Genomic DNA, 15307 nt, shown 5'->3' with positions numbered 1-15307 from the left:
GCTTAATTTTTAGCGGGATTATTCAACTCTGAAGATAGGCAGTGTGAAGTGAGTGCCAAATGATTGTCTCAATGCAATGTTAACAATCGATTCCCGAGTTATTTATTGTTGGAGTTATGATCTGGGGAGATTAAAAAATTAATTAGGGAAAACAGCAAAGTGGAAGATTGTTTCGGGGTGGAATCGAATATTCAATTGATAGAGATATATGACGTTTTGAGATTATTAGACCTGAAAAGTGTATTTTTTTCGAGTGGTGAGGTGCGCGCGCTCCATTGCGCAGAGCGGCGAAGCTTTTCCGTAGTCACAGAATTCAGTGGAGTGAGAAATATTGGAGAATTGTGTTATTACATGGCAATTGAAAGCCGTTGAAAGGGCCTGAGCTCGTCTGAATAAGACAATTCGGTTATTTCAAGTGAGAAGTGGGTTTTGGATAATTTTTGAAAACACTATGGCTAATGAGGAACTGCCCAAGGGTTGGGAGAAACGTCTCAGCAGGTCTACAGGTATTGAATTGTTTGGATAAATTGATTGATTGTTGGATGAGGTCGGAGAGTATTGGGTGGAGTTATCGATGATTAAATTTTCAATTGGTTTTAGGGCAACATTATTATTTGAATATTTATACAAAGGAGAGTCAGTGGGATGTACCGAGCAAGCCAGCACAACCTTGCGACAATGGTGATGGCCCGGAAGAGGTTCAGTGCTCTCATATTTTAGTTAAACATGCTGGATCGAGACGTCCCTCCTCTTGGAGGGAAGAGAACATCACGAGATCGAAGGAAGAGGCCCTCGATCTTATTAAATGTGAGTTAGCAGTTGTATGATCATGTCGTCTATCCTCCAACTGAATTCTCGATTGTCTTGTCAATATCCCAGAAGTTACGAGTTTTAGAGGAAAATTTATCGAAATTTCTAGAGAGTAAGAAAGATTTTTCTTTAAATCCAATAGATTTGAAAGATATTTGAAAAATAGGCGAGTCCCTGGAAAGCAGGATGAGGGAAACTAGAGGAAATAGAGAGATCTTTATGCGAAATTTTTTCGTAGGGAATATCCAAAGCTACAAAAAAAATCTCATTCGTAAAGTGTCGCTATCTTCTCGAGATTTCAAGATATTCTATAATACTTGTGATTAAAGAAGAAATATTGATATTTCAGCGTATCGTGAACAAATAACATCTGGAAAAGCTACATTCACTGAAATAGCGTCGAAATACAGTGACTGCAGTTCAGCGAAGCGTGGAGGGGACCTGGGGCCTTTTGGTAGAGGTGCGATGCAAAAGCCATTTGAGCAAGCAGCATTTGCCCTCAAAGTTGGAGAGATGTCCTCTCCTGTCCATACAGACAGCGGTATCCATATTATAGAGAGAACTGCTTGAAGAATTTTCACGAAATCGCAGCTCATTTTTCTCTCCCCCAGAACACACACATTGAATAATAATCTATTTAGTTATCTCGAAAACTCGAGACAACTTCCGAGGAATGCAACAGTTAGTTTTTCTTTTTGCTGTTTCAAGTATTCTTCCTTTTTTTATTTTTTAAGACATACATAGATGAAGTCAGAATGAGAATCATGTCTTTAGTAACACTATTAACTATTACGGAACTAAATAAATGTGTATACATGCTCAGACTAATCTGATTGAGTCCTAGTTATTTAAACTGGTGTTTCCATGCTCTGATCGGATCCGTAGATCAATTGCAGAGTAGATATGTGGAGGGTTGCGGGGGTTTTGTTTATTTTCGCCAATCCTCTACATGCCAGGGGGGAGCATTCCATCAATCGTTGTACTGAAATTATTTTTTTAAGTTGACTGTAATACTTCTCTTTTGGTATTTTAAAATTGAAATTGTTCAAGTATTGAAATACCAAATTTCATATATATTTCGTCCGAAAGGCAAAATATATGCTTATATATTATCGGTATAAAAAAAAAAAAAACAAAAAATTCGATCGCAATTGATCCTTTTTTGTACCTGAAAGTTCGCCATGATTCCTCTGTAACACAAGAAGATTAATTACATGAATGTTTGGAAATTGAGGAGGTGTTACATTTTCGGTGAATTTATTATGTGCGTGAATGTAGCCCCGCCATAAAAAAAAAAAATTACATATTTTTCCAAAGTGTCGGGGCTAAGTTCACGCACTAATCGAGGCGAAGGACTGAATCAACGGCGACTCTATCAAATTTTCTTTTATATCTTATTTCCTCCTGGAAAAGGGATTATTAATTTGAGTGATCTCTATAGTTTATAAATATAGAATAAAATAAATAGTCCAAAAGTTAAAGTAAAAATGTCAAACGAAAGTGCGATGTTGGTGGAAAAAAGTAAGATACATTGAGAGTAGAGGGGAAAAAAAGTACTCGGATATCCTGAGCCGACCTGAAAATAGCTTTGATCATACCTCCGTGTCTTTTCCGATTGTTCTTTTCCGGTTTTTGAGTCTGGCTGTCTCAAGGCTTTGTGCCAAATGTCGGATAGTTGATGTTCCGGTGCTAAAACGTAGTCGCCTTGGGCAAGAAGCCTGTCCTGCCTCTCGGTGCTCACCTCTAGAACACGGCCCTGATCGTTGCGACTAAAAATAAATGGAAAAATTCGCTCTCAGCCACTGTTAATTTCAAACAACCCGACAAACTATCATCGAATCAATTAATGAACCTCGCTGATGGATGAAGGTCATTTTCCAGCTGTATCAGCGGTAAGTCCCAGCCAACTTCGTCTTCTTCGAATTCCGAACCACTGACGATGAGAATGTCAAATTTTTCAACGATCAATGCATTAAAATGTCGGATTAATCCCAAGGGTGATAGGGGAACGTCGGTGAAAATATTTACCTACTCATTTCCTCTTTTAAGTCTCTGTAATACTTCACCGTCTCGTCAATCTCAATTTGATTGCCACTTCGATAATTCATGACAGCATGAACGAGTTTAAATCCCTCAGGGCGTTCGTAGTTCTCGGGGGATCCATCAATATCGTTCAATCTGATACCTGGTTTGTTCCTCCTCAAATATTTGTGCATTTCCTGATTCTTCATGTGGACCTTTATCGAAAAAATACGAAATCAAACAAAATCAAACAAAAAAGAAAAAAAAATAGTTGAAAAATTGCAAAAAAAAGGCGAAGAACTTTCAAATAATTGCTTGTTTACTAATACAAATCTCACATCATGAGAAAATTGAATAAGATCTGCTTGGCGAAGTTTAGGATGGGGTTCGTTGCTCGGTTTCATCACTCTCATCTCCTTTTTGTACCATCTGTGAACAATGAATATAGCATCCTCATTCCTCACTCCTTCGCGAATGAGCGCCTCCCGTGCCTCTTGCTTGCTATTATATTTATTGAGAATTTCCTTGAATCGCTCTTCCAACTGATAGCCGAAACGCTTCCTGATGGTGTAGCCCCGGAAGACTACCAATTTCGTAATTAATGTTATTCCCTTGTGCTATTGAAACGTAAAGGAACATTGAGTATAAGTACACTAGAGTTACTCACAACTCTGGATGATGACAGCAGCGTCATCCTCATTGATATCACCCTTGTCAACGCTAGCTGACAATTTGGCAATTTGATGAGCCAAAGCATCCTGCGACATTTTCCGGCTCCGGAGCATCTCATTGAGCTTTTCCTCAGCTGTAATAAATAATCAGTGTAAGCGATATTGCGTGGGTTAAAATGAAGACAATAGATAATAGAATGTGGAGACCTTGGATCTCATCCAAGGGTGATGGTAGAGTAGACAGGCTTCGATGCAGGGCTTTTGAATTCATTCTCTTTCTCGATAACCAGCCTCGAATGTGCCGCTGGAGGGTCACAACCGAGCAAGCCAACTGCCACTTTTGTTTTTTATAGTAAATCTTTGCCAGCCAACGTCTCACTGATGCTTGCACCATGACGATTTTTCTTATCTGCTCCTCGTACATTTTCGATAAAAACTCGACGTGATAGTATTTGAGAAAGACTTTGGTTTTGCCCAGGGCCCAACCGTCCATTTTGAGGCGAATTAGGAGAAGTCGACAGTTGTCACTGTTGGCGACAACTTTTTCATCATAGCCAAATGCCAGGAAGCAGTATCTCTTGAGGAAGTCGTTGAATGGAATCCGGTGGGAGAAACCGTTTTGACGGATTCTTATCGTCTCTAGAACTCCCGTGTATCTCAACTGCTTCACCACTTTTTCTTTGTCAAAGTATCTCGGGCTCGTTGTTTCGTTTGGTTTTATACATCTTACGAATTGGGGACAACCTGTTACCATCTTCTGGAGGAGATCCATTAGAGAGTATCTGAAGTATGTTGCCACTGTCTGCTGGGCCCTTGATTGGGAGGCCAATCCTCGGCTTGAGTATTTCTCCTGTGGAATTTTTGTGGCAATTTTGTTTATCGGTTAGTTATGGAAATTTTAATTATTGCACTGGTTTCAATAATTCGTACGTGCCTTTGTGTCATGATTGGAATGCGTGGAATTACGTGTGCCTGTGTCACGTAGTGCTGAATACAGATTGCCGGTTTTCGTGATTGGGCATTGGAATAAAAATCTCACCATGTCTGATTGCGATTGTCTGACCAGTTGGATTACCTCTGGGGGGAGGAAGTTGCGATTCTTGGACAGAAATCCCTCGGCCTGGTATACAACACGCCCCGCGAAATGATGAATTGCGAAACACGCTGCGTCTGATTTTGGACGGACGTAGAACTTGGATTTTATGTTACTGTGGAATTTCTCTGGAATTGGAATGAATTAATCATTTTTTAAAACTAATTTTATAAAATCATTAAAATCATTAAAATCATTGCAAAAATTTAGTGCCACTTAAATTCAATTCGATCCTGAATTTCCTCATTTCTCTATAGTTACGAGACGAAAGATTTGAAAACTAAAACAAATTTTTTATTTGTGTAAGATTAAGTGATAATACCAATTAATGATCGATCATTAGCCCTTGGGAATCGACTCTCCTCATCCAATAGCGCCAACAATCCCATTGGCTTGCTGAGTAACATATCCAATACAGGTCTATTATCCGAGAATTCAACTAGATCGACAGGTATTCCCTCAGCCATGTACTCCTGCTGCTCCCACGTGAATATATGCTGATTGAAATAGTATTGTATTTGCTCATTGGCGATGTTAATGCACAATTGTTCAAACGAATTTCGCGGAAAATTTTCAAAACCAAATATGTCGAGTAGGCCAATGGCTAAGGGTTCGTATTTCGGTGACCTATTGAAACTCAGGAGGCAATTTATCTGATTGACCATCCAATCAAACAAACGACCGTACAATCCTTTGGCCATTGCGTCACGTGCTGCACATGACTCATCCACTGTATTATTACGTGTAATTGTTTCACCTCTCGTTACGACAGAATTAGATGTCAATGCTTCCATCAGATCCATTCTCTCGATTCCCAAAAGATGAGAAACTATACAGAAAAAAAAAATCTTGCATATGCTTTGTTTACAAGCCTAAAGCCTAATACAAGCCTAAAAATATAGTGAAATTATTTTCGTTGAATTTACCTCGATTCAGTGGATCTTTGTTCACGACAACGCTTTTATTATCAGTGTTGTCCTCTCCAGCGGCCTCCTCGAACTCTATATCCCCCAAATGTAGAATAGCCGCAAGTACAGCGTAGACAGTATCCACTTCGGTGTCCCTGAATCCCAGAACTTTAAATCCATTTTTAATTTCGTAAAATTTATCAATATGCGCTTTGCTCGCACAGCTATTATCGGTTAAATAACGGTGATTGCTTCGGAGAAGGTAATCAAGGTGAAATTCCTCCAAGCGATTGTCCGCGTCGAGACCATCATACATATAGTAAAAGATGTGAAAATTTCGCTCTCCCCTGAAATTATTTATTTTATTTGAGCTAAATTAAAATAAAAACTTGTTCCTCCGGATAACGGAACTGATTGATTTAGAAAATATCTTACGCCGCTTGTGCAACAACACGCGACTGCTCCAAAAGATAAACAGCAATTCTAGCCCCAGTGACTTTTCCACCCCTTGTCATGGTTAAATCCAAGTACTTTCCGAATCTGGAGGAGTTGGCATTGATACCGGTTGTAGCATTGCCAAATGCTTCCATTATGGGATTTATCTGTAGTATTTGCTCCTCGAGATTTCTGTTAGGTGCTTTGCTCAAGTAAACCAATTGCTTCAGTAATAAATTAGCGCTCTCGGTTTTACCCGCGCCAGATTCACCGCTTATTATTATTGATTGATTTTGACGTTGGTGGAGAAGGGCCTGATATGCAGCATCCGCAACAGCAAAAATATGAGGGGGATTGTCAGAACGGGCTTGACCTTTGTACCGACGTTGTTCTATTCCGGTGTAGAGGCCCAGGTTGGTGAACGGATTCACTGCCACCAGGATATCCCCTTAATCAATTTAAATTTCAAAAAATTATTTCTTTTAATAATTTTCTTTTTTACTTTTATGCAAAATACCGCGCAATTTCTATTGTCATTGTATTGATACATTCTATTTATCTTTTCGTCACGATGTTTTAGGAGAAATTGTTACGTGCAAGTATACATTCTATGAATGCAACTGCACGTAAATTCCACGCCAATCCAAATCGCTTTACTTCATTTTTTCATGTTTCATTCAGTTTCGATTAATTAACGAATTGATGAATAATTCACCTATGTACGTGTATATTTGACCCTCGGTGTACCTATGCTCGAGCTGTTGAACAATGCTGTTCTCGGAAAGGGCATCAAGGGCAGCAAGATCATCGAAATAAATTTTTTTAGCCACTGCCTTTCTATCGCTCTTCAATTTTCCGTGTTTGGTAGTTATTTCTGGCTGTCGGTGTATCCGCCCCTCGCTTCTCTGCCTTCGAATTTCCTTTTGAAGTTCCTCTCTCACTTGCCCATTAAAACAATCAACAGACTTGAGGAGTGGATGCTCTTGGAGTTCGCTGGCGAAGGGTCGATGCTCCAGATCTTTGACAAGACACTCGCCAATGAAATCCGACATTTCTGGAAGATGGAGCTCCGGATTTTTTAGTCTCGGGGGTGGATTTCGGGGAATTTGAAAGAGGGCTCGCATAGGGTGTAGCTCGGCTAGGGGTGGGTCACCCTCGGCTAATTCGATGGTTGTTATTCCCACTGACCAGACGTCGCAACGACAATCATACGACGAATCCAATTGTTGTTCGCACGCAATTACCTGATTATTACGGAATTTTTAAATTTTTTATTAGGTATATCGAGTTGACTACGTGAACAACAACTTAAAGCATAGAATGTATAAATAAAATGGTGAGGAATTGGCAAATTTAGAAAAATCATAATGATGACATTGACCTCTGGTGCCATCCAATATGGAGTACCAACGGAGGTATTCTTCCTGGCGAGTGTCATAGCCAAGTGGGAGGACACACCAAAATCCACCAATTTGATATTTGCTTCTTCGGTCAAGAGAATATTGTGGCCTTTAACGTCTCTATGCATGCAGTGATTGGTATGCAAATAGACAAGCGCCTCGACGGTTTCTCGGATTATATAAGCTATTTGATTATCAGTCAAACGGCTTCCTCGCTTCTTCAGCCCTTGGACCAGATCCGTAACGGCACCACCTGTGCATAGCTAAAAATAATTGATGCATTTATTTGAGGGTTTTCATGTTCCAAGGTTTATTCGTGTTTTCAGTTAGACTCAATATTTTTATTCCTAAACATTTTTTACAACAATAATAATAGATGAAAATAATAACTTGTTATAGGGCATTTTTATTTAATTCATTATTTTGATATTGAATTGAGAAAATGACATACTGTCAGGTACGTACGGATTTTCTCTTGAAAAAAAATGTTCTTCATTTAATATTTGATTTGGGGGATTTATTTACCTCCATGGCGAACCAAAGTTGATCCTCGTCATGTCCAACACTCCCTCGATTCATGAATAAACCGTAGAATAGGGGAATATTTGAATGAGGGCTCAAGTCTCGAAGAATCAGATATTCCTCCTCGATTTCCTCGATATTGTCAGCAATATTTTCCAGTATTTTAATAGCCACTCGTGTGTTATTCGTTTGATCCCGAGCGGCATAGACTTCACCGTAGGTACCTTCCCCGATCAAGTCCTCCAGGATGAAGAGACCGTCAGGACTAGGTATCACATCGAAATCAATCTGAGAACTCAGACCGCGATAGGCCAAGTTGCTGTTTCCACTCTTTCCTAATTCTGTTGAAATTCAATAATGAATATCTCGGTGCTGTAGTCTACTTATCTCACGATTTGATCTCGAATATAAAGCAATTTGGAAGAAAATGTCGGTAGAGTGCTTTATGCAGTGATATGCCGTGAATTTTCAGGGCTACAAAAACTTCTGATAAATGTAGTAGTTGAGAAAATTTTGGAAAAATAGGGCAAAGCGATACGAGTATGGTAAAATTGAAACAAATAATAGTACCCATGATATCCATATTTTGTGGTATAATTTACGCCAGTATGTGCTAGTATAAATGACGAATATCAACTGAACATCTTCGAGTTCTCAAACCAAAGAGATACCTGTTAACCACCTAAATGAGATTACACCGGTGAGGCCGGCGCAGTTGTCATTGTCGTTCAATTTCCATCGATTTCACCAGGAAAAAAAGCCTAACTCAATTGTGTCTCTCTCCTCGAATAAAAAACTCATGAAATAATAATAATGTCCGTACTGGAGAACCTTGAGATTTAGATAATATTCATTGTGAACTCTTTTCAATTTAAAATTGGGCGTGTTTAAATGATTCAGAGCTCCAAGAATGTATTATTGGATACTGTAATTAACACATTCCTCTTTTCGAAGCACTCAAGCGTGGAATCGAGGTGGACAAATACACTTGCCTAGATATTATTGTTAATTTTCATGTAGTCAGTGCGGCGTAAATTGAAGTTGCTCCAATTAGTCAATTACATTAATTGAAATTTTAGTAGGATCAACGGATAAGAAATGAGGAAAATAAGAAATTGATATGTTTTTAGGTCTTCAAAATCCAAATCTCTTTTCACTATGGCATAGTTTCCTTTCTCTTACGCAATTTCCCACATAAATCGCGCGAATGATACGCGATAATGGTGTTGTCTCTCCTTTGGCTTCCCGAGTGACTCATCCAATCATATAGCTAAATGATTGAACAATCAAGATCGTAGTCGTGGTAACCAATCGACTTGTTTTATTATTCTCCGATTCTCGAACAGTCGCTATGTAACGGTGTTATCCTGCTTATCGCTGATACTTTCTGCTGTATGAATTATGCTACCACCGATATTCATAGTCTTTTTGCATTGCGACGTAGTGACCTTGGTTTGATCTCAGTTGTACAGTGGGTGGGAGATTACTACCCACAAGAGAAAGAGCATTTCTGGCTTTTTTTTTTTTCTGAACTGTCATTATATGTTGATCCTCATATATTCTCCATTTTTTTATATTATCCCTTTAAATATTCCATAATCTTTTAAAATTCTTATTTTTCATTTATTTAAAAGATTTGTCCGAATCGAAATTTTCTTTTTTAAATAGAAAAAAAGGTTATCACGAGTTGAGGAAGATTCAACCGCGATATATGTACAAATTGCTGAAGCAAAAATCGAAGCGAGTCAACAAAACTGAAGTCAAGCTTTGATCTTGAAAAAAAAATAAATAAAAATTCCGAGAGAAATTATGACAATTATGAAATTGCAGACACATGATATCCTCAGCCCCTCCCTCCATAATGATTCACGCGACGATGATTCATTTAAAAAAAATAAATAAATGAATGAAAACTACTCGATAGAGGACGCATGATAAAGTGATATTTCCTATCACCAACGAGATCTCCTGCGCTGATGGATGAAAAGTCGATACGGATCGACCTTGCCGAACCCTATATTCATGCTAACAACAACCCAATGGTTTTTCGTGCCAAGCAAAACTGCAAGTTTCGATCGTGTTTCCAAGTCACTGCAGTTGAAGAATCATCCTTCGCATAGTAGTTTATTCATAGGAATAGGCATCGATTCAGGGCGGTCTTATCCTACATTTCTTATCCCTGATGTTTCAATGTACAATCCATTGCATGCATGAGGCTTAATCTTATCCACCGAGCTTTTGAATTGAACAACCGGAATTACCGGAAGGCCACGATCGATCGACTTCTCAATCAAAAAACCAGCACACTAACAAAAATTTATAATCAAATTTAACGATATATTAACGATATTCACGATCAATAGATTTTGCAATCAGTATTTTTCATTGAATATTTAATGAATCTTGTAGAATTTTCAATTATTCGAAATGGAGACAGAGAAAAAGAATGTTCATTTATTATGTTGCAACTTTGGGGTCATGTGACAATAACTAACCGCAGACAAGCCTCAGAACATGTCATCACGAAACACCACATGGTATTGTATTTCAAGGCTGCGGCTAATTCTACGTGCCGTCGAAGCTCTTCATTAATTTTATTATTCATTAAAAACCATGAGTCACACGATACCCCTACAAAAATAATATTAACATTTCCTCGTGTTCACATACTCCACACACCCGATAATCTCCAGTGGTAAACACTCGGTTAATCCTGCCAACATTTCGATTATCTCTAGATCAAATTCAGGGGATGGATCAATAAAATTAAGATAATACAATTTTTTATTTCATTGTTTATTATTTTTTTTATTCATCTTTTTTTTCTCCTCCCACATTCTCTCAATAATTTTTGTACAAGATTGATCACTCGCGGGCAAAAAATAACGTTCACATTCATATATTTACATGAAATTGTAATGATATCGATACAATCGTGAGAATGGAAATATTTCAAATGGTAGAGCTGTCGTTTTTTTTTACATTATTCAATGATTTTGTTCTTTGCTGCTCAATAATCTTATTAATACTCATAAGTATCGCGTATACATTTAGCGTGTGGACCACTTGTTCACCGTTATCTGGTCATTTATTTTAGTTCGTAAAAAAGAATAAATAGAGAAAGAGAGATTCGCTCAGTATTAACTAAAATAATAACAATAAATTAATCAAATGTGAGGGAATTTTCGGGAATTGAGATTCATTAAATATCATTAATTTGAAAAAAAAAAATGGGTTGAATCAATGGCTTCCCGTTGAGATTTCACTTTGAAAGTTGGCGATAAGTGCGGAATCATTTCCTGAATTCGTCACAGCTGTGATAATATGTTAATAGTTTTATTCACTTTATAAAAACCGAGATACAGTTAATTTAAAGGGTGTTTCATTTAGCCACAGAAAAGAACCACGATAATTGGGTAAAGAGAAAGAAATAATTCCGACTTATTCCAGCAATGACGTTCACCTCGTCATTGGAATCAATGACCACATGACATTAATAACACGTGCTAAACGACGAAATAAAGCGTCAATAGCAATGATGTTTCTTCGTCGGTGACCCTGTCTCCTCTCAGAATATTCGATGAGCACTTTGAATGCTCCACAGAGCACTAGACTATTTTCACTCTCGTCGATGACACGAGGGGCAAGGACATAGCCTCCTCTTCTCTCTGTCACACACAATGTCCCACACGCGCATGACAATAAAAATCTTGAATTCCTCCATCATATTTTATCTGCACTGTCGGAAAAAAAAATGACGAAAATTGCACTCAATTAGACGGAGAGAAATTATGTGAGAATTCTTGCAAGAGGAGATGGTTGTTCCTTCATGGAAACATCATTGCTTGTCAAAAAATACAAATAAGAGCTGGGAACTATCATTCATTTACCTTAATGTCAATGAATTTGTTCCAGGAGATAATGATAATCGAATAAATACGAATTTGATGAAAATTTGTGAAGCATTCTATAGAAATTGTACCGTCATTTGTAACAGCGTTAATGAGATTCAAATGTTGTCATAGGAAATTGGACAAATATTCGAAATAGTTTTTGTAGAAAATTTTCATTCCATCGTATTCTGATATGAAATGTCTAGGTAATTATGCTCTTGAGCTCCTTGTACGACCTATAGGCACATCTTTTCCCACTAAAAATATCGGTATGATGATTGGATAATGAGATAATTTTTAATATGTACAATTATTCAGTCAACGGAATTAGCGATTTAATCTCCTTTTATTCGAGATTCGCGCTATAAAAAAAGGAACACACCTATAGGCATATTGTAACATCTAGGCAAATAATGGAATGGAGATGTACACTGTAGGGTTTTTTTTTGTTGAGGTATGAAGAGAAGTTTCGAGGATTATTCGAGGAGATCGGTCAATTATGTTCTTGCCTTCAGTCTCGAGAGCGTTTCTATAAGAATGTGTGCATTGATAAAGCTGGAAAAATTATTTTCATCGGTCCTTTAAAAAATATCGACTTCACATCTGCCCAATACCGAGAAAATAAAAATCTCATCAATTCAATCGTTTAATCATTGCAGTAGCAAAATTATCAAGTGAGATGAGTCGAATTTCCCATTGTGCTTTATCATCGATTAATCGTAAAAATTGTTGATTTAAAGATGAAAACATGAAAACAACAAGGACTTTTCTTTTTTATAGCGAATTGAAATCCAGATAAAAAGGATAAATACCTATATCTATTTCATTCGAAAATCAATAATTTTCTAGATTAAATCGAGCATAATCTCACTTTCCGCCACAGCTAGTCTCAGAGAAAAAGCTATTTTTAATAAAATTAATAAATGTGAAAAATCGTAAAATCTGATGAATAATTTTATGGTAATACTGAGAAAAAAAAAGTCTGTCAATAGAATGAGATTCTCTGCGAGGACAAAATAATTTATGAGAAAAAAAAAACAATTGAAAAAAAACAGTCAGCTGAATATTTACTGGTATGAAGTAAATATCCGCAGTAAAAAATAGTTTGGCCTCTGATACTAGCGATTGAATCCTCAATAAAAATCGTTTGAAATAATAATCTCCATATCGCAGTGTTTACTCTGATCTCTCGAATTAATATTTCACTTTAGCTTTAACTTCCTCAGCAAGTCCCCCCCACTTGAGCTTATAAACTCTAGACCGCCACTGTATGAGAGGATCAAGCACAGCCTGGATGAACAAATATGGTCTTGTCATTTCACTAAGAATCCATCCGCACATGAATTCAAGCTTATTAAGTGGCAACGGGCTATTCTGAACAATACACAGCATCGTCCAATCTAGCATAAACCACATGAGTATATGAACAAGATAAAAGACGAGTGAATCCCATTCAAATAGTAGAGCAGCTGACCATGATGCACAAGCACCAAGTATAAGACACTCACTCAGTGGTTCAAGTAAAATAGTCGTTGGAAGCATAGCAACTCTCAATTTAGCCCATCGTCTCAATCTTGCTTGAAACGTGTGCATTTCACAGTGTCCACTATTCTGGAGTGCTGGTTGTGATGATACTGTTATCTTCCAGCCCCTCTCAGTGAGGGCCTTTGCGTAGAAAAAATCCTCAGCAAGATAAACCCCAAATGCTTTGAGACCACCGGCTTCTTCAAGGGCTGATTTACGAATTAGGGCTGACATACCAGTGTGACAATTTATCCTTAGCACATCTGCAGCTAGGTACATTCTCGATTGTACAGTACCAAAATATATCTTCTCATAGGCCGCAGCAAAGCCACCTCTGTCGCATGTGAATGGCAACTGATGAACAAGACCAACTTTGTCTGTCATGTAGCCAACCATATCCAACAGTGTATCCTCCTTCATTCTTATTCCACTATCACTAATAAGTATTAACTCGTGTTTGGCAGCCTCATAAGCCGGATGCATGTTATTTATCTTTGGATTGACACCGACTCTGCATCCACCAATGAATAGTCTTGTGTCGATGTTTGAGTAATTCTCCATTAATTTTCTCACTAGCATCAACACTGGATCTGACTCGTCCTCCACGCAGAAGAGTATTTCGTACGTTGGGTAATCAAGGGTGAAGAATGTTTCGAGATTGTTGAATAGATTTGGATCGATACCCATGAGGGGCTTGAGAATTGACACACCTGGAAGGGGTATCTCATAGCTGTTTGCCACCTGTGGTGGTTTACGGTGGAGCTTCCAACGACCACAGATCAGGGCTAGGACATGAACAATCCACAGACACACCCAGAATATCATGAAGAACACTGCGAACCCGTACAGGGTGTATACTGCAGGGCTCATCTTCCCTTTTCACCACAACTATCAATAAGTTATTTGTTGGAGAGGCTGATATTTTTTCAAGTACTGGAATAATCACTGCTCAATACCCAGGTCCAGCTATTTTTCATTGAGGTTTTTTCGTTTTTTCGATTGATTTAAAAATGGAGTGGGTCTTTTTTCGTTTGTTGGTCGGTCTCAAGCCTTTTACGATTGTTCGGTTGCTCTTCAATCTCACTGTTGGGTTTTTAGGCCTCGTCGTCATCCCTGATGTGTTTCAAATGTGTCTGGGATGTGGCGATGAGTCAGTCAGTAGTGATTGACAATTAATTTCCGTGGATTTGGGTAAATTGAGAGGACTGAGATCATTGGGTGATCGATTTTTCACAATATTTTCCTTGGTAAATTTTTTGTGGAGGACACTGATGACTAGCGGACTAGCAGGGTAGAGCTAGTGAAGATGTTGGGGCGTTCAACCGACTCTGGCTATTGGTCGGTGTCAAAACTCACCGGCCGTATCTCTCTGCATGTTGTTGTTTTTTGTTACTCTCTATTATTATTATTTTTTATTTATCAGGAACAATTTCCTGATGAACACTTGATGAACTTTCAACTGAACATGTTTATTGATGTGTCTTTAGGCATTCACTCGCGGTAATTTATGTCGATTTAGTCGATTTCGAGGGAACTTTGCACTGGGTATAAGATATTGATAGATTGGAATGAGTTGCAGACTACTCAGCACTCGGTTAAAAACGGTTTGTGATGAATAATTTATCGAGTGATTATTCACGGTGATGTGACAGTGATTTGGAAAATTTTTTGAGTGATTAACTTTGGCGTCGGGTGTAACTTGCATGTGACAGCCGGCCTCGGGGATGCGTATGGTGCATCTGCGGCACCCTTCAGTGAATAGTTTTGCGGATGTGTGGGTAAGTCAGGCCACTCGGCTTGGGGCGGTGGATGCGTTTTATAGCCGACGAGGATGCGACAATTGTCCGTACGGTTTGGGTATCGACTGCCAACTGATATCGACGACATGTTCGTAGGACTCGGCCAATTCCGAAGGCTTGGGCGGCTTGGGTGGCTACCGTGGCTTGGCTCATGTACCTCGCTAGAGACCCTAGAGACATCTATTCGGGTGAGGGGACTAAGAAGGGAATGGCATTATCGACCAATTTTA

At 38.4% G+C, this 15307-nt stretch overlaps 3 protein-coding genes across 3 annotated transcripts; 1 reads left to right on the top strand and 2 right to left on the bottom strand.

Annotated features, from left to right (window-relative positions):
• Positions 1–40: 40 nt before the first annotated feature.
• LOC105272064 (putative peptidyl-prolyl cis-trans isomerase dodo) lies at positions 41–1638 on the top strand. The gene is made up of 3 exons (XM_011313945.1): positions 41–506; positions 601–807; positions 1160–1638. Exons 1-3 carry the CDS (start codon positions 452–454, stop codon positions 1378–1380), a joined length of 483 nt encoding a protein of 160 aa, XP_011312247.1. The 5' UTR covers positions 41–451; the 3' UTR covers positions 1381–1638.
• On the bottom strand, positions 1528–8510 carry LOC105272065 (myosin-IIIb). Its single transcript, XM_011313946.1, has 16 exons — positions 8432–8510; positions 7865–8202; positions 7321–7602; positions 6655–7183; positions 5940–6387; positions 5523–5851; positions 4919–5425; positions 4438–4724; positions 3711–4353; positions 3500–3637; positions 3171–3415; positions 2839–3047; positions 2663–2743; positions 2409–2579; positions 1979–2000; positions 1528–1792 (listed from the first exon to the last, which is right to left on the bottom strand). The coding sequence occupies exons 1-16, from the start codon at positions 8442–8444 to the stop codon at positions 1781–1783; spliced, it is 4254 nt and encodes a 1417-aa protein (XP_011312248.1). The 5' UTR covers positions 8445–8510; the 3' UTR covers positions 1528–1780.
• Positions 8511–10670: 2160 nt separating this feature from the next.
• GlcT (ceramide glucosyltransferase) lies at positions 10671–15137 on the bottom strand. Its single transcript, XM_011313943.1, has one exon. The coding sequence runs from the start codon at positions 14146–14148 to the stop codon at positions 12949–12951; it is 1200 nt and encodes a 399-aa protein (XP_011312245.1). The 5' UTR covers positions 14149–15137; the 3' UTR covers positions 10671–12948.
• Positions 15138–15307: the final 170 nt, after the last annotated feature.

The sequence above is a fragment of the Fopius arisanus genome, unplaced genomic scaffold (genome assembly GCF_000806365.1).
Source record: "Fopius arisanus strain USDA-PBARC FA_bdor unplaced genomic scaffold, ASM80636v1 scaffold00135, whole genome shotgun sequence".
NCBI lineage: Eukaryota > Metazoa > Arthropoda > Insecta > Hymenoptera > Braconidae > Fopius > Fopius arisanus.
This window is presented reverse-complemented; position numbering and strand designations above follow the sequence as displayed.